Source organism: Falco cherrug, chromosome 7 (assembly GCF_023634085.1).
Source record: "Falco cherrug isolate bFalChe1 chromosome 7, bFalChe1.pri, whole genome shotgun sequence".
In the NCBI taxonomy this organism is placed as follows: domain Eukaryota; kingdom Metazoa; phylum Chordata; class Aves; order Falconiformes; family Falconidae; genus Falco; species Falco cherrug.
This window is the reverse complement of record NC_073703.1, coordinates 61,666,354-61,690,298: the sequence shown is the minus strand read 5'-3', so window position 1 is coordinate 61,690,298 and position 23,945 is coordinate 61,666,354. Positions and strand designations below refer to the sequence as shown.

At 41.4% G+C, this 23,945-nt stretch overlaps 1 protein-coding gene across 1 annotated transcript; it reads left to right on the top strand.

Annotated features, from left to right (window-relative positions):
* The first annotated feature begins 178 nt into the window (after positions 1-178).
* On the top strand, positions 179-22,968 carry LOC102052169 (uncharacterized). Its single transcript, XM_055717038.1, has 8 exons — positions 179-326; positions 11,312-11,433; positions 12,549-12,687; positions 13,549-13,670; positions 15,385-15,495; positions 19,697-19,803; positions 21,190-21,280; positions 22,750-22,968. Exons 1-8 carry the CDS (start codon positions 230-232, stop codon positions 22,864-22,866), a joined length of 906 nt encoding a protein of 301 aa, XP_055573013.1. The 5' UTR covers positions 179-229; the 3' UTR covers positions 22,867-22,968.
* Positions 22,969-23,945: the final 977 nt, after the last annotated feature.

The following is a 23,945-nucleotide window of genomic DNA, read 5'->3' as shown; positions in this document are numbered from 1 at the left end:
GGCGAGGAAGGAGCAGCGCCCCGCGACCGGCGTGCGCACCGAGCGGGGAGGCGGGGCCGGGCGCGGCGCCGGCAGCAGGCCCCGGTGGCCCCGAGCATGCGCGGAGAGAGGCGGCTGGTGGGCGGCCGGGCCGGGCACGGGCGGTGGCTCCGCCCCGCATGCGCGCTGGGGGCGGGGCACTGGCGGGCGGGGCGGGCGGAAGGCGGTGGCGCCCCCCGGCGGCGGCGCGATGGAGCTGGAGGCGGCGAGGCGCGCGGTGCTGGCTGCCGTGCGGGGCACGTGCGCTGCCGACCTGCCCCGCCTGCTGCACTGGATGCGCAACACCAGTAAGCGCGGCACGGCGCGGCACGGCACGGCACGGCACGGCCCGCTGCCGGCAGCCGGCGGGGCCCCGATGGCGGGGGGAGGCCCGGTGGTCGTAGCGGGCCTGAGCCGTGAGCCGTGCCTCGGCCGGGGCGAGCCGCTGCGGCCTGGCCGTCCCGTTCCGGTGCGGTGCTGGCACCGATCGGGCACCCCCTTACTCCCCGGTGCCGGGCCCGCGGGAAGGCCTCGCCGGTGAGGCGAGGCGAGGCGAGGGGCGGCAGGGCGGGGGTGGGGGGCGTCCCTCCGCTGCGGGGCCGCTGGCGAGCTGACGGTGCCCGAGAGGGAGCCGTGCCCGGGCTGGGCGCTCCGCTGGGCGGGCGCTGGGCTCCGCTGCTGGCGCAGGGCTGCCGGGGGTCCCTCCCGGGCCGGGCTGGGGCGAGGGGGCCGCCCCGGGTTGCCGTGCTCGGGAGGCCCGAAGCCGCCGCTCTCCGCCTCCGAGCGGGGCTGCAGTGCCTGAGGCTGCCCCGGCCCCCGCCGCCTCTCCCGGCTGCCGGCAGCGCCGTGTCAGCCCGAGCTGGGGCGGGGGGTGCGGGCGGGGGGCTGGGGTGGGCACCGCTTCGGCTCTCCGGCGGGCGGGGTCAGGGGTCCTGCGGAGGTGCCCTGCGCCTGGCACATCGGGACATTTGTAGGCGTTAGTCTTGTCTTTGCTCAGCTAACTTCACACGTGTTCCCAGCAGCCTTTCAGAGGCTTGAAAATAGAGGTTTGAGCTAATTTGCCAACACCGCTTTCCCCCACTTGATGTCATCTTAGGTTAACGTGGCTTTCTGTTTAGCTTTCTGTTTACTTTCCCGTTTGTGCCTCTGTATAATTTCATCGACATGCTGCAATCAAGTGCCTCATGACAGACGAAGAAGGGAAATGGGGGTCAGTGCGCAAGCTGCTACTGTGCACCAGAACTAAAAGATGACATGGAAAACCTGACCATAGGCAGTGCCCTGGAGCTGTGGGCACATAGTGCCATACTGAATAAACTGACCAAACGCTGCCTAGTCTGTGGATATATTTGCATTTTGCCATTGCAGATAAGAATCTTGAAGCCCCCCCCCCCCTCGAATCCTTTGATCGTTTCAAGCAGTGAAAAACATGTGTCCTGTTCATTAATCACTGCCTGCTGGCACGGTAAACTCACTCCCTGGTGGTCATGCATTGGGGAGGAGAAAATTGCTGTACAATACGTTACTTCCCCAAGTCATGCCCTGTTGTGCTAGGGTTATTCTTGTTCAGTTCCTTTGTTCCAGCACCTCTTTAGAGTGGAAACATTTTCATAAGCAAACACGTGGGGGCTGTTGCACAAAGGCCAGCTCTGGCACCTAGATGTTGTCCAGCTGTCTGAACTGCAAACTCAACTGGTGCCCTGTGGTTTGCAGCTCCCACAGCCACTTGGGTGGAGAGCAGCCAGAAGATCCTGGTCTGGCAGAGCGGGTCCTCTGCTGGCATTACAGGAAAGGAGCCTGCCAGGAACACGGTGCTCATTGCCCTCCATGGGCACGCGGACCTCCCACCCCAACGGGTTCTTTCCTAGGAAAGATATTGCCAGATGTTTCAGAGCATCTGCAAGTCAGCCTTCGTGGTTAGAGCAGAGATGGGATTCCCTAAAACTTGAAGGCTGAGGTTCGATGGATGTAGTTAGTGTTAATTGTAACTAAACATGCTTATTTTCTGTGAGTGTATGTACACATGTATATGTCTACACATATGTGCATATAGACATAATGGCAGAGCAATCTGTTACAAGCAATATTTCATCCCTTCCTTTTTGGGTCCTTGCCTGGATGCAGTAGCATGTTCTGCTTGCTAAATGGTGCCTGGGTTACTGTAAATAATCTTGTTAGAAGTGGTTTTCTTCCATCCAGTATGCTCTCATTCAAAAATCTGATTGAATTTCATATGCAGCCATTCATATTGCTTGTTCACGTAACGTAAATCATTACAGCTCCTTCTACACTGTATTAGTGTGGTGTGGATATACGACTTTCTCAGCTTACTGACTCCTTTTTACAAATACAGTAAAGCACATGGGAACTTACTAGTGAAACTTGAAAATGCTGAACTGTTTCAGTTAGGAAACACGCTCGCTCTTTTCTCCACTTTGATTCAATGATCATACTTAATCATGGAAATTTTTAGCCGATGGCATAGTTTATGTAGACTTGCAAAAATCCTTTGTCAATTAATAACTTCTAAAATTTTTCTTTTTATGCTACAGCTTCCAAAACTTCTAATAGATAGATAGTTTCCATGAAATACAAGTACGCTATGGTTCCTAGCCTTTATTAGATCTCTCTTTCTATGATCTCTCAAAGATTTTTTTCCTGAATTTTAATGATCTAGATCTGTGCCTAGGTCTTTCAGTGAAAGGAAATACATATTTTCACTTCATCTTTTCTCTTCATAATGAAGACAGAAGCTATCTTCTATTCCAAATTTTGAACTACTTTGTGCTTAGTACCTCTGAGTTATCTGTGTCCTTCTGGTTTTATATTGTTTGTGTCAATGCTGATTGCTGCTGCTTCACAATGTGCATCATCTTAAGACTAACGTAATTAGTTTTGTAGTTGTCATTCAGTGGCTTTTTTTCATCTCTGTAGTCTCCTTGACGGGCCATCTTCAGAAGTTTTTTTGGTTTAGGTTTCTTGCAGTAACTCTCAATAATATTTTATTGTCTTTGTTTACAGGCTTGTGCTCTGATAATAATTTGCAATAATTTTCTCTCTTTCAGAAAAAAAAAAAGATTATTAATACCCTGACTGGATGCTATTAATTTATTGTCTGAGAAATTAAGTTGTATTTTGAGCATCTGCATCTTTGGTATTTCCTTACAGTTTGTGATTATATTTTGCCGAGTACTGATGCAGTATAAAGCTGTAGGTAACCGTAATTGTACCCAGATGTGTCATTTGGGACATGTGCGACTTCCCAGATTGCCGCATTTGTGGAGAAATTTAGAGCCTATGGAATGTGGTCTCATGCTACTGCTTGTACAAGTTACCAGTTTCTGGATCTGTTGATTATGATGTTTTAAGTAAAATATTAATGTTTGCCCCATTTTTGTGCTATCTTGAGGTGCTGTGGTCTCCCCCTCTAATGTACATATATATGTACACGTAGATATATGATAGAGGAGAGAGAATTAGAAAGCTTTATGTCTGTCTGTAGGAACTTCTTGTTGTTATCAAGATATGTTTCATTGCCTCTTCGGGCCATTAATCTGTTCATGTTTTTCCACTCCGCTTTTTCTGGATGGCTGTGTCATCCTGCTTTATTTCCAATTTTCTTTTTCTTCACTCCGAGTATACAGGCCTGGAGTAAAAGAGCTGTCTCTCTTAGCAGTTTTATTTTCCTGTAGCATTGAAGAGTAAGTAAGCAGAGGCATTTGTCCAGCAGGTCACATTCCTTTTCCCTTTTTGCAGTTTCCCCAGAGTTGCAGATATTTTGGGCGATGTCCCCAACACAACACTCTTGATGACACTTCTCTTTGTATTGTTTCTCTGAGCTGCTTCTGTGGCTGCATACTGACAGTAACTTTTACTGTTGGGTTTTTTCCCCTCAGAATTGTTGGGTTTGAGTAATTACGCTGCCCATTGTAACACCTAGATAGTGCTTTAATTATTAATACTGGTTGGGTGGTGGATAGTGAGGAGCTGGTATTGCGGTTTCTGCTGTTATACCCTGAATACAGCTAGGAAATTTGGGGCTCTCTCTGTGCAGAGAGAAAACAGTTTTATGGGAGATGCTAAGAAGTTACCAGATTTTTGTACCACACAGAAATAAAAACCTAGTCTTTGCCAATACAGATGTTGCAAAGAAACAAACCTCTGATGAACGAAAGAAAAGTGGTATGGGGGGGGGGGGGGGATAATATTCTGAATGAAAAAACTAAGCAAACAAGGATAGGATAAATGGAAACAAAAATGGCATCCTCACAGACAAGTTGTTTTTCTGTGGCGTGTGGGTTCACCCCCACCTCCTACTGTCATCCTATTCCTGTTTCTGTCAAGATGTCGAACTTAAAGTTTTACTTCCAGCTGAGGAGAGCTGGGCATCATGCCAGTGTTGGCTGTAGTCAGGCTTTTTTCCTCCCTCACGCCTCTCAAGTAAAGTGTACATGCAGTCTTAGAGTAAAAGCCCCGCAGAAAGCAGTTGCCCTTAAAGAGTAGTGTTATTGCAAAGAGAGCCTTATTTATTAATTGAAATTAGTTGGTGTTTTCTGACTTGTGTGTTGTATGCATGGAATGTTACTGAGAAACTTTTCCATGCAAGAGCCAAATTACTTTATAGTAAAGCAAGTTATCTAAAGACTCATGTATGTGGAACTGAGAGAACAGTGAACAGGTTCTCACTCTAATGATTTCTGACTAATTTTCCTTAGTAATTATGGGAATGTAAGAGTATGCAAGACACTATTCATTTTCTTCTTTGTACAAATACAGAATAAAATAACCATGACTTTTTTTTTTTTTTTTTTTTGGGGGGGGGGGTATTGTGAATTTTAGAAATTAAAAAACTTTACATATGATGGAAGAAGACATTACTGTTTTAAGGCGGCTGCTTAGCAACACTGCTTTGCTGTTTCGCAATCAGCCAGCTCTTCCCACACACTGCCGTTTAATGTACGTCATTTCACGGTGACTTGCATTGCAGCTTTTTCTTTTGAGTTAAGTCTTAGATCTCAAAGAAAATGAAATAATAAGAGTTGGAAAGAGTAACAGGAACCTTTGGTGTCTTAACTTTTTCTTTATAATAGGATGATTAATACTTTTAATATCCTTCTGCAATAACCACATTCCAGAAGTTCTGGCTAAGAAAACTTGGGTGAAGCCCAAGAGCTAATTCAAACCACTTGGGGAAACCCCCCTGAAGATCCCCCTCAGTTGGGTCCCAGCATTTGATGTATAGTTTCTATACAAATGTGTACATGGTCGTATTCTCTCTCACTCCTCCACTGCCCAAACCTTTAAGATTTTCAGTAGCAGGGGAGGTTGCATTTGGTAAGAATGGAGAAGATAAGCAGTGAAAGCTTATGGAAAGAATGGATCAGGCTATCTGTATACAAGAATCAGAAGTAGTAAATACAGGAATCCTAGTGTCAAGTTTGAGATTGAAGTCACCAAACCAGTGTACTTACTGGCAACTACTGAACACTTTGCTGCTTTAATGCACATTACAAAACCTACCTCTCAATTCATGTCAGTGAAACACAGATAAGATTATAAAAAGACCCTTTATGGTTTTTCATGTACTGGTTTGGAGTCTAATATAGATTTAAAAAAAAATAATTCAGCAGGGCTAAATCTGACTGTTCTAATACAAGCTTTTAAATTTTTCTTCAGTCAGGTAACAGTAAAATACAACAACCTTACAAACTTTTCCCATTCTATCTATTTCATTAGAAACCTTGAAATAGAAAGCTAAGATTTCAAAGTGATATACTGGTCTGAATTGCTGATGGTTCATGTATTGAAGTTTTCTTCCGAAAAAATCATCGAAGAATAAACCACTGCAAATCCTCTAAGTTAAGGATAAACAACATATAATTATGTACAAAATATTTTTTTTCTTGTGGATTCACTTACACTGGGAGCAAACCAGCTTTTTAAGAGATTGGCATAGGATTTAGTTTTGTGACTGGAAAGTTGAGGGCAGACAGTGCTGTAAGTTCAGGCTTTTAACAGACAGCGAGGGAGAGGTATCTGACAAAATTAACATAACCAGACCGTGGTGGACGTGCTGCTTTAGTACATCGCTCTGCATATGGAGAAGAAACTTCTCATTGTACTCTTAGGAACAGACCAAGTTTGTCCAGCTTTTTCTGTTATGTACTTTATGATCTAGGCATTGTTGTGTTCCCAGACCTGCTAGGTAAAATTATCAGATGATGATTTTTACAGGACTATAGGAAATGGTATGAGAAAAAACTGGACTCTTTTTACAGGAAATAGTCCTCAGTGTTTCCTTTCAGTAACATGGTCACTGCAGGTGGAAATGAAGTGGAATGAGTCTCTTGAAAAGGTTGAAAGCATGGGTTTCTGCAATGTAACAAGTATAGCATGTAATTTTGTGTGTGTGTGTGTATGTGTAAAAGCAGTTGAGTACAAGGCTTCGTATCCAAATTGGTCGAGGTGATTTATCCATGTAAAACAACCTTTCAGAAGAGATCAAAATAGCATTGCAGAGCCACATTGACTGGAATGTATTCCTTTGTTAAAATTTTTCCACTACTTTGTTTGGTAAACTAAAATGGGATTTACCTGTAATTTGATGAATCACCAACTTTGGCAATTGGCATTAATTTCCTTTGTTGCGACAAATGATACTGCTGCAAGAGAGGTCTCAGGAATACCAAGTACATCTAAGTTGTTAGTCACTGGAACTTAATAATGGTGGGGAAAACTAGTGATTGTAAAGTAGGTATGTGACTTACCTCGTTTAGACTTTAACTTCGAAGCTGCTTTCGATTTATGAATGTAAAAGACTTAAAGAACTAATAAAATAAGCTCTAGTTATATTCCTGTCGGAAAAAGCTGATTACTTTCTACCAGTAGCTAAGTATGCTTAGGGAAATAAATAGTATTTAGAGTTCCTGAAGAAGTTGGTATGCTCAGGTCGGAGATTGCTTCTCAAATTGTTTAGCCAAAAAAGAAGATAGTAAAGTTTTAGAGATGTGGGGCTTCTTGACCTGTTTGTTTAGTATCATTAAAACACACTGAATGATTAAATTAACCACATATTAAGTAACAGGGGTGTTAATACTTGCTTTTTACTTCTGTGAGTCTGGATATGTATCTAGAAGACCATAAGGTGCTTCCTGTTACGGTTGCCTTTGCTAAATGCTCTTCTTTCCATGTAATTTTCTGTTGTCACTTGGAAATTAGGCACTGCTGATCTTCAGTGATGTCTTTCACAGTGCTGGGGTGTTTAGGTGTTGGTATAGCGGTCTACTCTATCCAGTGTGAGGCTTTGTGATGTTTTCTTAGCTTTGTGTTATATTTGCCATAGAAAGGCTGAGCAGCACCAGGGTGTTAATTAGGCTTTTTGCAATGTGTTAATTAAATTTTGTAAATGCCTGTTGAGTAGATCCAGTCAAACCGGTTTTTGAAGTAAAATACAAACACTGTGCACTCAGACTTCCTCCATAAACAAATGGTTGTGATTCACCTTGCAGTATTTCATGAACTGTACAGTTCTTTCCTGAACTTTCAATGAACGCAGGGGTTGGCTTGCACACTCTCCATTTCATATATGTAACAGGCACTAAATGATACCAAAAATAGTTTTCTATTTTTGTTTCTTCTTTGAAGATCCCTTGTAAGGTGATACTGAGATTCTCAAGAGCAAACAATTTGTTAAAACACAAGGGTGGAGTTGATAAAACTGCACCAGCAGAGGCAGAAATGCATATTTTCATATTTGGCACCTGTGTTCTGTACTTGATGGCAATCTATAAATATTTGCATACTGCAAAAGTAAATGAGTTATTGTGGTAGCTGTTGCTGTTTCTTGCTTTGACAGGAAAGAGGCGACTCTCCAGGTCTGAGTTCAGTCACAGACTGTACAGGCAAGCACAAAGCGCTGCATGCACAGCTTCTGCTGAAGCTGCCATTTTGTCACCTTGGGAGTGTGCTCAAACCTCCTTCTCTTTTTTTTTTTTTTTTTTTTTTTGTTCCTGCATGCTTATGCTTTATAAACTGATAGTGGGGAAAGAGCATTTCCATTTGTCAAATATTTTTCAGTATCAGGGTTTCAGTAGTTTTTCCTTTGAGCTGCATGTGTGTTGTAAGATTTTTTCTTAGGACCTGTTTCGTACAGGGCACCCACAAGAACTCTTGCATGTCATACTTAATTTTGCAAGAATTCAGAGGGCCCCATGTAAGATGGTCCGTCTTGTGACAAGTATCGTACAAATGGAAGTCAAGGCAGGGGAGGGGTATGCTGGGTTTGGGGAAGATGGGCATGCTGCCTGGCTCCCTCTGAAAGTATCTGTTTCTCCGCTGTGGAGCTGGGACACTGACAGAGAGGATAGAGCCGTCCACCGCTCATGTGGCCCACAGCAGGTCGCCCAGGCTGTGATGGAGCAGATCCTGTTGACCTACCAGCTCCACGAGAAAGGGAGCTCAAGCTCTGCATTTGCCGTGTGATGTGTCCGGCCTGGTGGTCTATGAACACTTCCTGCATTTCATTAAACGCTGTATATGAATTTGATACTCTTAACAGGCAGTATAACAGCTGGATGAGCTCTCTTGCATAGTAATAGTATTGTTTTAAAGCATGTGCCAGATGTAGGGGCTTACTGCCCACAGGCACTGGTCTGTACAGCTGCTAATATCAGCTTTCTACTCTCTCATTCTGTCTGTAGCATGATTTTACTCCTTCTTGCTTCCTCAGATGTTATCCACCTCAGCAAACTCTGGCTCCCTTGCACTCTGAGGGCCTGTCGTGGTGCTGACCGTCCCAGTTAAGCAATGGCTAAATCTGTCCGCTTTCCCTTTCCATAGTCTCTGGGTTCACTTCTGTAGTGTCACATCCATAGAAATCTTCCCTGAGCTGATAAGAAAAATCACCCGCTGCTTCTGGGATGTTCATAATAAATCTGCAAGCTGTTGCATGGACCATGAGGTTAACAGGAGATGGGTGCTCATTAGAGGTTTCAAATTAAAATGCTGACAAGCTGGAGCTGCTGCATTGCACCTGTTGTGGTGTTCATGCTGCTGCCATTGCAGCTGCTGCCTCTGTCCTCCTGTGTTCCTCGATACAAAGTTTGCATATCTTTAGGAGCTGAGGTTCTGGAGAACTTATCTATGAGCTCTTTGGAACAGCAAGTTGTCTTGCTGTCATATAGTAACTACCAACAGTATTCTGCACGTTAGGGCCTTAGAGCGTTCCTGCAATACATTTAATAAATAATAAATGAAATATATGTTGAGGGAATCCAGATGATGCAAAGTTTCTGCTGCTTACTACGGGGGATTCTGGAGTCAGTGTTGGGACATGTTGAAAGAACCATTTACATTTACACTCTTTAAGAAGAGCGTGTCTTGCGCTAATGAAGGAGGGCTTCTTCAATGGTACGGTTCTCACTACAGTGCTTAAGCAAAAAGTGTTTCAGAAGCATTTTGTAGTTAAAAGTTTAGCTGGTCTCTGTATCTTATACTAGCCTTAAAATGTCTTGCTCTTTCTAGCATTGCCTGTGTTCTTAGAAAAGATTAAATGTATTAGCATAGGGAAACTCGCAGCGTATTTTATAGATTTATTTTGAACCTGCTTGCCATGGAGCTTGTGTAGACTAATGTTCCCACCTGGGACAGCAATGTTAATAAACATTACCTTTTCTAAACACCTCTAAAAGCTGACAGATCCTCTTTTGATGAGTGATACACACAGATGTTAAAACCACACTCCTTGCCCAACATGGTGGTGGTCTAAACAGAACAAGAAATAAACCAGGAAGAGTGAGGAAGAGAGGACAAATATGTCTATTTTTAGATGAGAATCAGTAGACGGGTTTGGTATGTTTTTCAGGATTAGGTTTGTGGTTGCTTTTTGTTCTGTGTTTCCTTTACAGGTACGTAGTTTTGACCGGAGATGTGCCTTTGTTTAGAACTAGATCGGCGTCCTCAGAGCAGTAAGATCTCCAGACAAGAAGGAATTTCATCTAGTCCTTCTTTTGAGGAAAGCGCCATAGAAAAAGAACAGGGTAGAGACGTACAGCAGATCTCATGCTGAATGTCAGTTAGGAATGTCATCCTCTTAACGTGAGACTGGGGTGTGTAAGCAGGGCGTTGGCTGCAAGATGTGAAAATTCTGGTTAGTGCAAATAAACCTTTAGCTGGAGTAATGGGTCTAGTTCTCAATACTGTAGGTCATAAAGGATGAGACAGTCCAGAATATCCAAAAAGGAGTGATGAGAATGATCAGACTCCTAGAAAAAAATGCAGGAAAGGGCTGAATAAGTGGATCTTGTTTTTTCTAGAAAAGAAGACTTATGGGGCACATGATAAGTCTTCAGAGAAATAAAAAGTTGCTATATACGGGAGAGGAACAAACTTCTATTTCCGTTGTGAGTGGGACAGAGTACTGAGTTTAAATTGTGGCAGAGGAAATCTAGATGAGTTATTAAGAAAAGTATTCCTTTCTAATAGTAAGTGTGGTCAAGCACTGGAATGGATTGCTAAGGGTGGTTGTAGAGTCTCCAGCATTAGCAATCTTTTTTAAAAGAGTCATTGGGAGAAGTAATGACACTACTGATTCAGCCTTGGAAGAAGAAAGGATTGGTGACTTCCCAAGGTTTCCTCTCAGTCTTTTTTCTAGATGTCTTTAAAAAAAAAAAAAAAGAAGTGTTAAGGTAATGCAGGGATATTCTGGGGAAATAGCAAGAATTTACAATGTGGCTTTGCAAAAACGTACTGGTTTACATCCATTCCTATTTTCTTCCACATTTGAAATATTTTGATGGTTTAAGTCATGTGAAATTTATTGTAAGTTGAACTGTTGAACTGTGCATTATCCCTGATTTTTTGTAAGCACTTTATTAGAAAGATGGTATGTATAAAAAGAGACTTGTATATAAAAAAAAGCCTGCATTCAGGCAACTATGAGTTTTGTAATTTCTCCAATAGTTCAAAAACATCTTTGATGTTTTTATATCTTAAACTGAAACAGTATCACTTTGGTGGCAGCCCAGACCATCATATGTGAGTTATAAGTTTATAAATATGAAAATAATTTGAGATTTCAAAAAAGTGCTACGTTTATTTTAAGTGGCAAAGTTATTACAATCCAAATCTGTCATTGGCTGGAAAAGTTAACAAAGGCTGAAAAATGCATTTCAAATAAAAACCTTATCCATCTGGTATTGTTTATGTCTTGCAACTGTATATTGTACTGGTCATCACTTAGTCCACATGATCTGCATATGATTGTTCAGGGGTTCTTGTTTCTCTTGATTTATAGATGACTTTGATGAGCTTGTGGTGAGTAACAGTGATGTTGTGCTCAAAAATATCGCTGAAGATTTGCGGAATCACCTACCCATCGAGGCAATGTTTAATTCGGAACATCAAGCTGTTCAGAAAGTAAGCTAATTGTTACAGTCTTTTTTTTTTTTTTTTTTTTTTTTGCTGAACCACAACATTTATTTGGGAACAAAGCTGATTTCAGTTTTAGTAGTAGTTCATAATAAAGAACACGCACTGGAGTGAGTATAGGTATAGGAAATTTCATTCTCAGGTCTGTTGCTGCAGGATTGTGTGACCCCAGGAAAGTTGCTTCATAGTTCCTAATACTTTGATCATAAGTTATTTGGCATAGCTTTCATTCTGTGTGGTATGGCACCTGTCACAGTGATTCTTTAATGCTAGCTCCATAACAAACTCCCAGCCCCCTTAAAGAAAACAGAAACACGGGGCCAGTGTTTCGCTGTTGTCATAATGTGGGCAGCCCAGAAATGATTTCCAGCTCTTCTCAGATTCTGATGGCTCAGAATGAGGTGGGCTGTGAGTCCTGTGGGAGGGGAGAGCACCTTTTCTACTTGAGCTGTCAGTATACGTGAAAAGTTAATGCATTTCCCAGAAAAGTGGTGTGTGGCTCTTACACAGGAAAAGTGGATTGGCCACATGCAGCAAGCCTGGGAGAAGGAGGAGAGAGGAGTAGGAGGATGAAGATTATACCCCTTGAAACGGCGAGAAGGCAAGCATCCCAACTGGTGTGCTATTGATTGAAAATAACACCCGTGTTAATCAGAGGTGTTTCTAGATTGAGGCATAAGGCACGAAGATGAAAATATTCAGATAGTTGAAGCTGAGAAGCAAAATTGCCCTTTCTCCTAAATTTAAGTTATAGTCTCCTCATTAAAGTAGGAAACAGAAAGCTTCCTTTGCCCTGTACCTCCTCTATAGCCAGCAGGCACTAAGGAGACAGAATTGATGGCGGGTCTCCTGCTCAGCTCCCGAAACCAGCTTGCTTTCCTTTGTCGACTTCCACTTAGTGGTTATTTCAGTGGAATTTGGTGATCCAGTTTACATGCAGGGTTTCTATGGTTTAAGTTTGATTTGTAACTTTTGAGTAGGGAAAAACTTGAATCTTAGGGATTTGGGGAAAGGTGGGGTGGAGGGACAATTAACTGTGTACCAGTGTAAGTGAAATTAAGAAACTTAGTTACGCCTTCCTTAGATTTTGTTCCTCTTCTTAGATACACCAGCATCCACTGCCCATGATTCATGTCGATGCATTCCTTTATGATGATGATTTTGTTGATTCATTGTGTGAGGAGGGGAAAATGAGTAGGAGCTACTGCACCGAGTGTGGCTCATACAAGACTGCATCTTTAGGTAAGTGCTCTTTTGGGAACACAAGAAACAAATTCAGTTTAACTAAACTGGTTTGTGCAGTGACTCATCTGGACAACACGACATCCCGCTGATGGAGGGCTTTGTCCAGACTGGTGCAGTACACAGGTCAGAATTATCTCCCATAACCAATGGAAGGAGACTTCTGCACACGTAAGTTGAATTAATTTGCAGTGTGTGAGTGACGTTAGTTGCCCACAAAAACTGGGCAGGGAAGAGGCAGGGCTATGTACCACTGAAAAGGAAGATGCCTGAGGAAGACGATACTGTAGAAGTCCATGCGGTAGCCTCAGTCTCCTCTCGCATGCTGAAAAGCAGTAGAAAGCACCATCTGTCTTAAAGCTTTTGTGTGGTGTGGTACAGATCAGTGCTATTACCAGTGTAGCACAGGCATTGAAGGAGGAATGGTTTATATGGAGAACATCCCGTTCCTTAAAACCTTGGAGTTGAAATTCAAGCTATTAACATGTCTACCCATAAAAAGGTTTGCATGTATTGTGTTGAGCCTTAGGTACCGTGCTCCCTTTTTCACTTAAGCATTTCCAAGTTACTTTGTTTTGTATTTTGCAATGTATGTCACTGTGCAGAAAAAGGTAATTCAGTTTCATGAAGGATTTCAAAGTTCTCCACGTAAGGGAAGGAATCCCCAGGCGCAGGACAAACTGCTTGGCAGACCACCTCCGATCTGCAAACCCTGGTTTTCCAGGGGCCCCAGCAGTAGTTCAGGCAGGAAACCGTGCGGGTTTTCAGTGATGATAACTCTTCAGGTTAATATGTCGTTGGTTAATAACACAGTAGTTAGTACTGCCCACCCAACACCTTTGTTCTGTTCTTATTTCCCAGAGTTTATTTCGCATTCCTTTTCCCTCATGGAACTGAAGTTTCTTTATCAACATGTACTGCCTGACCTGACAGGAAAGGTAGTGGTTGACGTTGGCTCCAGGCTTGGTGCAGTGCTATTTGCGGTAACTTCCAGCACAGGAATTCATATTTTATTACTGTGACAAACATTCTCCCTCCTCTCTGACTACCTACTCTCGTTACTCCATCTTGGACGGGTCATTCTGAGCGGCACCTCTGATCTGCCTCCCTGAGCAGTGTAAGGTGCTGTTTACTAGCAGGTTCAGTTCGGGTTCTGTTCCTCGCAAGAGGGAGTACAAATGATCTTGCTTACGGAGAGGGAAAGTCTGTTGTCCAACAGAGCAGCATATTGCTGTCACACGTGCTGCTCTTTTGCTAGTTCCTGCTCTGCCTCTCCTTCGTAAGTAAGTTTGTCCTCTATGTCTTGACCATGTCTATATATAGTTTAGTTATGTTAAATTCCTTTGTGAAGCTGACAAACTGTTAAATTATACAAAGGAAGACTTTGATATGAATTTGTCTCCAAAAACATATTGTCCTGCTCTGCGTTTTAAAATGCACATAAAATACTTCCATCGAGAAACTTGAGTGCAATTTTGATTGCTTTTGGCATGGCTGGTGCAACATATGGCCTACAGCAATGCAAAACACACATTACAACTTTCTTGCAAAAGTCAATGGCTGTTTAGGGCTCAATCTTGGAAACACTCAAGCATGTAATTTTACTCATCTGAATAATCTTATTTTGTGGCTACTCAAATGAGGAAAGTTACTCCCATTTGTAAATATTTGCAGCATTGGGTCCTTAAATGGTAACAATTTTCCTAGCCTGAATTTGAAGTACTTAAAAGCTTGTATTGGTACGGTAGAAGATAGTCTCAAATAAAGCAGGGGAAACGTTTTAAAATGAGAGTTTTCCTTTGTAACCATGTGCCTGGCTCTTATTGGAGGAGGGGTGGCTTCACCTTCACAGGTTGCTTCTCTACTCTCTCAGTTGAATGGTTTCAGGAAACGTTAATAATTAGATTGTAGTACACAGGTATCTTAGATACTCTATCTTTAGCGTTGTTTGTTTGCCTTTGCCATTGTTGGCAAAGTGTAATTGTGGTGTGCAGTGGAGACAGTGACGCTTAAAGCAGTGTCTTCGTTACGGCCCTGTAGGCTCAGCTACTTGTGTTTTTTTTTTCCTACTGTCTCCCAACAACTTTCCAAAATCTCAGTCTGAAACTGAAACCATTATTTTGGGCTTATTATTAAGAGATAATTTATCCTTTTTCGTATGTACCTGGATGAAGCATCTGAAAACGGCAGTAATACAATACTTACAGGTGCTGGCAAAGACGCTGTATGAAAATACCCCGTTACATTACTGGCACGTTGTCCTCCATTTTCACTTTGACTATGTGTATGTCTCTTTCTGCCCCCTTGCTATTTTCTTCTTCCATTTTCCCAAGAAACAAAAATGTGCAGTCTTTCCTTTCCCACTATTTTTGTAACTTGGTTTATACTGCTTTTTTCCTTCTTAGACCACTTTCATCTATTTTGCAGTGGAAGTGAAGTCGGTGCTTTACTATTCTGTTTGTTATTTTGATATGTCATTTTGGATCCTTTATTAAAATTTTTGAGACATAAGTGGGAATTGCCAGATCAGGGCTTCAGCTCTGAACAACATCACGTCCACTGAAAGACATTACTCAACTTGCTGTTTTAAAATGCTTTCTTAATCTTAACCTGTGGGGGTTTTTTTCCATTTAAATTTAAATTTCTGAACTTGTTTTAAAGGCATCACAGTTACTAAATTTCCTTTTCCTAATGTAGGGTTATCTTTATAGCTCAGCATCCCAACTGTATGGAGTAGAAATGAATGCAGAGTTTTGTCAGTTGCAAGAAATGATGGTTACAAAATACCAGTTCATTGACAGAATAAAGGTAACTAAATACATGGTTTAGTGTATGTATTTTTAACCGCTGCGTACTAGGTATCCTGAGTGGCTGGTAAAACAGTGTTGTGAGAAGTTTCTGCCTTTGCTTCTTCTGGGCTTAAACAAAGGTTTTGCATTAAGAAAAAAAAAAAATCTTACGGCAGAGAGGAAGAGGGAATTTATCAAAATATGATAACGTGTTGAGTCACTTAGCCTCTTCCCTGAATGGACTTACGTACTGGCTCATGCAAAATGGGTACATCTTACCTGTTTCTCCCAGTGAGATCAATGATGTTATTGCCACTAACTTGTGTGACTTTGAGTGTATAAAGAGTTTCTGTCATGAATAACAAAACTAAATGCCTGTGTTTCATTAACATTAGCACAAAGATGTTTGTAGGATGTGCAGATTTGTGGCTAAGAACACCTAAAGGACTTAGGGCTGTTGGTGTTTCCTTTCTTGGAATGTCAGCGCCTATGTACCTTCCACAAACAAAATGGGTTTCAAACAACGTGATATCATTATGGGAACCATTTCCCCAGTTCCTTTATGGAAATAACTATTTTAATGAGAAAAAAAATATGTTCTTGTGCCTTTCTGGGGAATACCAGTTATTTTGTTACCAGCTAAAGTTGGTAAATAGAATATGCTGGGTAGCATACTGGCTTTAATCCTGTGTCGTATGCGTGTGCTCTTGACTGGAGTCGCACAAACTGCTGGGTGTAGTAATTTCTTGGAAAGTAAAGTAAACAATTGAAAACTGGAAAGAAATTACAAACATAAAATATTTTAACACAGGATAAGCAATATCATCGGGTTTCCCAGTTCAATCCCAGTTGCTGCCAGATTATCCGTAACCTCTGGGTGTTGCATATGTTTTGTGTTTGTAACACCTTACTGTGATGAGACTGAAAGTGCAGTTAGGAACTCTTGTCAATTTAATTCAGTGGAGCTGGAGGTCTATATGCATGCTTTCCAGCCTGGTATATTCTTTTTTATAAGCCTTTTTGTTTTTCCTTCACACCTTGTAATTCTGCTGAAGTATTCATTTCAGAGCGTAAAGATAAGAAGATAATACATTTTCAAAGCAGTGCCTGAGGACTCAGCTATTTGAGTCTCATTAGATGCTAATTTAGTCATGTGACTCCTGTTATCACACTGCTTTGAACATTTCACTCTCAGATTTTTATTTCACCCCCAAATGAATCCTCTCAAGAAATACATACCAGCTTGAAAAATAGTCAGAATCCAGTTGGTGATAATAATTTATGACACAAATTTGCAAAACCGTTAAGAGACCCTTCTTAAATAACAAATTTTTTTTCAGAATATTTTGGATTTTTATTAGAGCGTGTTCGCAAAGGGCAGCAGGATGGAATGATATCTTTAGTGGCTGTATCTCTGCGTGAACCTTGTGTTTCTTTGGTCAACATTTGATTTGTTAAAGTACATAGAAAGTTGCTTAGCATCTTTTACCATTTGAGCACTTAAATGCTGGGAGGAGGAAAGTAAACAGTTCAACAGATCTTAGGAAACTTGAGACCTTAATTCAGAAATAACCATGAAAGGCTTGGTGTGTATTCCATTGAGCAACAGAGCAGTTTTAAAATCGATTGCTGCCTCCTCTATTGTGCCAGCACACAGCCAAACGGGTCAGGGGAATGGTCCAGCTGAAAAAGAACCCAGCAAAAAAGTGTTTTACCTGCAGCAGCACCTGGGGCTGGGCCATGGTGCACCCACACGTGCTTCTGTGGTCCCACATTCCCCAACAGGAATGAGGATGTGTTTGGGGAGGATGGGATGCTTCGGTCACTTTATTCAGCACGCTCACCTACTCACTCTGTAAATACAGACTAATGTTACGTTGAGGTTTAAATATTATTCAAGTTAAGGAAACATCAACACGTGTTGAAAGTTTCCCAGTAGTTTAAGCATCTTTCTGAACTGAGGCTTAAAATACTAGGAGTGCTATTAGTAGGGGATTAAGAAAATTTACTGCTAATCGTGACTTCTTGTGCTGCAAGAAGTCCGCTGGTGAAACAGTCCACCACTTGTGTTTGGGTTAAAGGACTGCTGCTCAGGTTTTTTGTACAGAAGTCCTGTGGTTTTGTTATTTGTGCCCACTGAAGATAAGAGATTGAAGTAAAATGTCCCTTAGCCTCAGAAACAGTGATCCAGATCCCACTGACAGTCTGGGCAAATCTGGGTTCTGATACACGAGTCCTGGCAGCTCTAGCTGAGGTGTGTTTTGCCCCTAGCTGTCCATCCTTCCCCACTGCAGGAGGCTGTTGCCTGTATCCATAATACCTTACCACCCCAGTTTATGGTCTTTCATTTTAATGAACAGTTAGCAGTGGCTTTATGTAGAGGACAGGAGTTGACAAGCAGGACCTGCTGTATGTAGGACTGCTGATGGTGGCTGGAGTGGTCCGTATCCTTTCTCTGCTGCCTGGATGCTTGAGCTTCTTAATCAGCTCCTGTGCTGCTACACAGTGCACTGTTATAAGATAAATTATCACCAATCTTAATTGTCCTGAAAACCTGTTAACTTTCATGAACTAGCGGATAAATAGTTCAGATGTCCACAGAGTAGAGGTGAGAGCAGAAAATTGATCTGTCATTCTGACAACTGAACTGTGCCTATTTCTCACTGAGATGGAGCCTTCAGACACTGACCTGCCAGTTCTGGGTAAGGCACAAGAGCACAGTTGCTTCCTTTCCACTCATTACAGGCAGTGGTGAACAGCTTGGCATGGTAATGTGTTTAAGGAGACAAAGCTGTTTGTTTTACCGGTTTGGAGCGCTTGCAGAGAACCCATGGCGTATAGCTTTCAAAGATGAAATGCTGTGATGCCTAATTTTTTGTTAGGGTTTTGTTTCTGTTACTGCTGATCTTGAAATATTTGTCTATAATTGCAATTGCTGTAATGAATTCTGATAGCATGAAGCAGTCATAAACTGGGGCAATTTATCATCTTCTCCACACTTGAACCCTTAGAAGTTGCAGGGGTGGTAGTATCTGTTTCCAGTGTCAATCAGAGCTGTGCGCTTTGTGTGTGCGTTATGAGGAGGAATACATAATTTACCCTCCCAAAAAGTATTGATGTATTGTTAAGTGGGCAAAAGGTTTTTCAACACGTAAGTGTTTTTAACCTTTTGTGCCAACATTCAGCTTTCCTGTCAGAATTAAGAATTCCTTTCTACATCTGTCCAATATTGGAAGTATTTGACAAAACGTGAAATACTGAATCCATCAGGTTAGTATATTCCCAGCACAACCTAGTAATAGGTCACACAGGAAGGAAAAGAAGTTGTTCAGATTTTCCATCCATTTTGACATATAGGGATGCACTTTCAAAAAATGTGTGGAATGCAAGTAGTATTCACATTGGCTTTCTCTCCCTTATCCCTCCAAAATATTCATGTTTCTCCTCAGATTTGGGATGTGATGTACTTCTGTGTTTAAGAGGAAATCAAATACATCTTGTCAGAGTGTTAATGAGCATCCATATTCTCCTGTCACTATGATCTCACCTGCTTGAAAATGACATAACGTGCTAATATCCTTTTTGGTAGGTGAAGGTAAATAAAATCAGACCAGCTGCTGTGCTGACTAGAGGCAGTTGTTTAGTAAGGTGAAGCACTTGCTGTCCTCCAGTGCCACTGAGCATCCCACCTTTCCAGCATTCCTAGTGCCAATATAGGTTGTGAGAATTCAGCTGTCAAACCTGGATCTGTAGTGTCTTTTCTAGCTATAATCCTTTAGTAACCTGCTGAGTCTGTCAGATGCCTTTTAATAGCCTCAAAAAGGCTTTAGCCATCTTAGCTCTTTTCTGGAAATCAGTGAGCATTTGGGATAAAATATAGGTAACTGAAGTTTAACAGCCATCATATACATCATCTCCTCTTTTACGGCACACAGTGTTCTAGACCAAAAGTCAGATGTAGTTTATTTCACTTAACGTAATGAATCATATATCTTAATTAGAGGAAATAAGTCTGACTTTTTATTTTTGAATTTTTTGAAGCTTTTTCTGGTTATTTACTTCAGTTTTATCGACTATGAAACCAGTGAAATACCCATTTTTGTGACTCGTTCAAAATGGTGGTAGCAGGCGCTGTAGTAGGTTGACAGGCTTCACGGCTACTTGATGGCTGTGTTTGTGTATTAAATTAATTTATGCCTTGTGAAATTTTTCTCCTTCAGGTGGTTCACGCAGACATCTGTACTCAGGCTTCACTTCTTCAGAAGGCTGATGTTGTTGTAATGAATAATGTCTTTGAATATTTTCTTAACAGACAGGAACAGGCCAGGTAAGCTATGTGTCTGAACAAGTTATCTATTTCTTTGGCAATGTGTGTGTAACCTTGTGAGTTATGGAGAACCTTAAGGTTGTGCTTTTTGAAGTCACATACATAAATTACACAAGGAAATTGTTTTAAACTGCCTGCGCTTAATTGTTGTACTTAATTGCTAAGGTGTTACGGCAGTTGTTTGTTGTTAAACCCACTAAACACTGCTGCTTTGTTTATCCAAACCTTGCCCTGCATCCTTGTACTGGTCTCTTAAAATTTAGTATCTTGCTGTTAAAGGATCTGAAATTACTATATCAGCATAAAGCTCCATCTTCGGAAAGAAGACAGGTCACTGACTTGTAGATGTCAGAGCTTTAATATAGATGCACTGCAAAACATGGTTGTTAATGATATTTCTAATATATCTTCATAAGGATGTGGTAGCAAGCCAGCGCATGGCTAAGGTTCTTTTTCAGGTACAAGACACTGACAGATGAGCTTTTGCTAATCCAGCAAAACATCATCCAGCAGTTTAAAACATAAATAACTTTACTGTCCAAAGTTACTGTGCCTTTAGAATGGGCAGTCAAAAAGAAAGGGTGCCTGTGGCTGCCATCCCAGCCAACACCCTGACATTCATTAGCAGTTCCAGCGAAGTCTTGTCCTGCTGCCCTTGATCCCAGGTGGTAATGTTAGAGAGGCACAGATAGGTGAAGGGTAGTGAGTGTTCCACATTGCTAGTTTTGTTTCCAGGCACATGACCGAGAATTCATTTATTCTTCGAGAACTCGGGGGCAGTGGTTTAATGTTGCATTAGTACCATGAAGACAAATGACATTTGAAGAATGCTGGAAATTAAATTATTTTTAGTCTGAATTGCCGTGCTGTGAGAAATGATCTGACATGCAAAATCAGAAAAAAAAGGCAGGCTGGGGGCTGTATTTAAATACTCCAATTGCTAACGTCTTAAGAGAAGTATTTTGTCACGACTGCAAAGTATGTATGTAAAGAACAGCTTGTTGTTAAGCTTATTAAGACAGTGCACTCAGGGACTGGGTTTTCATCAAAACCAGAAGCTTAAAGGGACCAAATGTCAATGTTTAATCTTAGTCCATCATGAAGGTGTTGACAGTACAAAATTAGATGCATGTATATATCAGAGTTAAAAAGTTACAGAATCTAACATTGTAAGACCAAATATTCCCTCTGTTTTTAAGATGAAGCTTTATTTTGTTCATACAAAGACATTTGCTTTGTTATTAATAGTGACTGATAAGCATGTATAGCAAGTCTTTAAGCTTAGTCTACCTCTGGCCACTAAACTGTAAAAGCGTTAGATTCGTTTTATATCAAATGTTGGGTTTTTTCCTAAAAATTGGTGACCTACTTTTAAATATGTTTCAGAGCTTGGGAATTTATTGCTTGTAATGTAAGGAAAAGAGGGTCCTTATTAGTGACAGTTCCAAGCCTTAAGGAATCGCTCTCAAGGCACCAGGTAAGTTCCTTCAGCTGGTTTTAGCCAACACATTTCCTATGGAAGTGGCAGGTCTGTCGTTGGGGTTCGCTGCTTGCCGGTATTGCTGTGAGGAAGGATATGTAATTTTGTGAATAGATTAGAAGATGTAGGACTCTGGGTTCTATTTCCACGTTCCAGCACACCTTCCTGTAATTTCACTGTCCCCACCTGTGAAATGGAAATCCCAGCCTGTATCAGTAGGCTGCATAAATCATTGTATTATCATATGTATTAACAATACCTTAGCTGTGAGGTTAAAAAAAACCCGCAAAAAGTTAGCAAATCCGTATTATGATGCGAGTAACTTTTGTGATAATCATGCCAATTTCCATCAGACTTATTCCAGGGATAGGGGTAGAACCTGAGAAGTACAGATGTATTTATAAACTTCTAGAGGCAAAATCTTGCAGTGTTTTCTCTATTTAGCTCTACATTTGCACGTTGCCTTGAAACGTGACAAACTGTTTTGTTAAGCCAGTAGGAGAAAGGGACATATTAAAGAAGGACCATCCTTGAGGATGCTCTTGTGTTCTGACTTGCTGTCAGCATAGAAAATGACTCATAAAATGCCAGTGTGAGTTGTTAGCAGTACAGATTAGGGAGAGATGTGGCCTCCCAGCTAGCCAGGTGATTACCACAAGGTGTCTCGGACCAGTGACATAGCTTTAAATTGTGGTTGGAAACAAACATGATGACAGTGCAACTTCCAAACATGTTGAACACCCTGTGCTGCTGTTCTCTGAGTAGTAACCACTTCCGAGGGACCAGCCCCTGCCCTGGGTCCGTTCTGCCATAGGTCATTGGTAGATTACAGTTGTTATGTGTATGATGCCTAGACAAATTGTGTGGGTGGGCTTTAGTTAGGAAACAAAACACTGATCGTACATGACAAGGTTATTTATAAAGTAGCTTGCTTGCCACAACGGTCTGCTTTAAGAGAAATTGAAGTTGCCTGTATGCTAATGGGTGAAATAGATCCTCAGCCCCAGGAGCAGCAGTGGTGTCATTTGACCTTTCCTTGGAGCAGGCAATGGTTACAGAGCAGCTGAGAAGCCCTCTGTAGTCTTAATACAATACTCCCTGGGTGTAAAACAAGAAAGTACCTGTGATTGTTCCGTGGTACAGTTAGCTGCTCCCTCAGCACTTCTCTCAGAATGTTTCCCTCTGATCAGGATGCTTGAGGCTTACACAAATGCATATAGAGAAGCAGCTGTAACATGCTAGCAAATTATCTAGACTATTGACTGAGATCATTTTTATAAGTTATCTTTATTCTCCCCTATTTAGGTTAAATGGCATTTCCAGAAATTAATTTATCGTTGCTGCATAATTTGGAATGATTCATCTATCTTATTATGTCTTGCCTTCTTAATACTGTACTAACCTTGAAATGCCTGCTGTGTTTCTCAACATTGTGTTAATTTAAGGATCTGCTTTCATCGTTTCAGACAGATATACAGCTCAGCCAATGGGTCGAAGAGATGCAGCTAAACTATGATGTGTATATGGAAGAGGATGCTGACAAAGAAGCACTTGAACAAATACATTTATACAAGATTCTCTAGTACCTGGAAAAATTTACTAGTATCTTTTTAACATATATTTTGGGTCTAAGATGAAGTTGGATTGATTTGTGTGAATAAATCAGGTCAAAATTCTTACTGGGATTAATCTGAGTCTTGTCTGTGGTGTGTAATGTAAAAGTCTTTTGAAACAGGTTTTCTTATGAAGGCATTCTGTCCCAGCAGGGTATATTGACTTTTAACTAGGAGGTATCCTTATGGCTTAATACTTGCAGAAATGCTAGGGTGGCTTCGTACTGATGCTAAAAGAATTTTTGAGCAGTAGCATTGTGCCCTGCTAATGTTTGCTATATATATAAATAAACCTAAGAATAGTAAATTGTTATCAATGTGAATGATAATGCATTTAGCATGATGTCACTTCAAAGCTGCACTACATCAGAGTTTGCTGTTTGTCTTGGTATAGACCATTTATTATTATCAGTAATAACATCTATTATTAACAGTATTATCTTTAATGTGCCTCCCATGGAATTTGTAGGTTTTCTTTCCAGGGTCTTCTTGATAACCGGAGCATCTACTGGTACCAGTTATGAGAAGCAAGTGCTTCCATTGAGTTAGTTGTCTTTAAGGTGGGTATTAATTTCAAATACCAAAAGACGCTGAGGAGCCACTGAGAATTAATATAGCAAGTCCAGGACAACAGAACTCTGTTCCACTTCCTGCACTTCTGCTGGGGATTGTAGGAAGTGTAATAAGGGGTTAAGAAGCTGAAAATTCTGAACAGGTGTCATGGCTTAGTGGAGGCTTGGTGGTGGCGTAAAACATTGGAAATTCGTAACAGAGCCTCCTCAGAGAGAAAAGATCCACATACGCCTACCACATTTATATTTAGATTTTACGTTCTAAGGATGTGAAGCTTTTAGTCAGCTGAAGAATGTTTCGGTTTTTAGCAAACATTTAACAATCCAAGTGCAAAAATACTGACTTCAGGAGTTTTGGACTAAGTGTGTTTTGAATTTAGAAGCGTTGTTAAAAAGTTTGCTACACAACTTGCGTCTAGTGTGAATGGGGAAACTTTAAATGGGGTTTCAGTCTTCAGATTATTTACAGGTCAGTGA

What these genes read in the sequence shown, in the direction of transcription:
- LOC102052169 (XM_055717038.1), top strand. Translation starts at nt 230, where the DNA reads ATGGAGCTGGAGGCGGCGAGGCGCGCGGTGCTGGCTGCCGTGCGGGGC. An exon ending in GCACTGGATGCGCAACACCA is followed by an intron (nt 327 to 11,311) that starts GTAAGCGCGGCA and finishes CTTGATTTATAG; the next exon opens with ATGACTTTGATGAGCTTGTG. An exon ending in AATCGCTCTCAAGGCACCAG is followed by an intron (nt 21,281 to 22,749) that starts GTAAGTTCCTTC and finishes TCATCGTTTCAG; the next exon opens with ACAGATATACAGCTCAGCCA.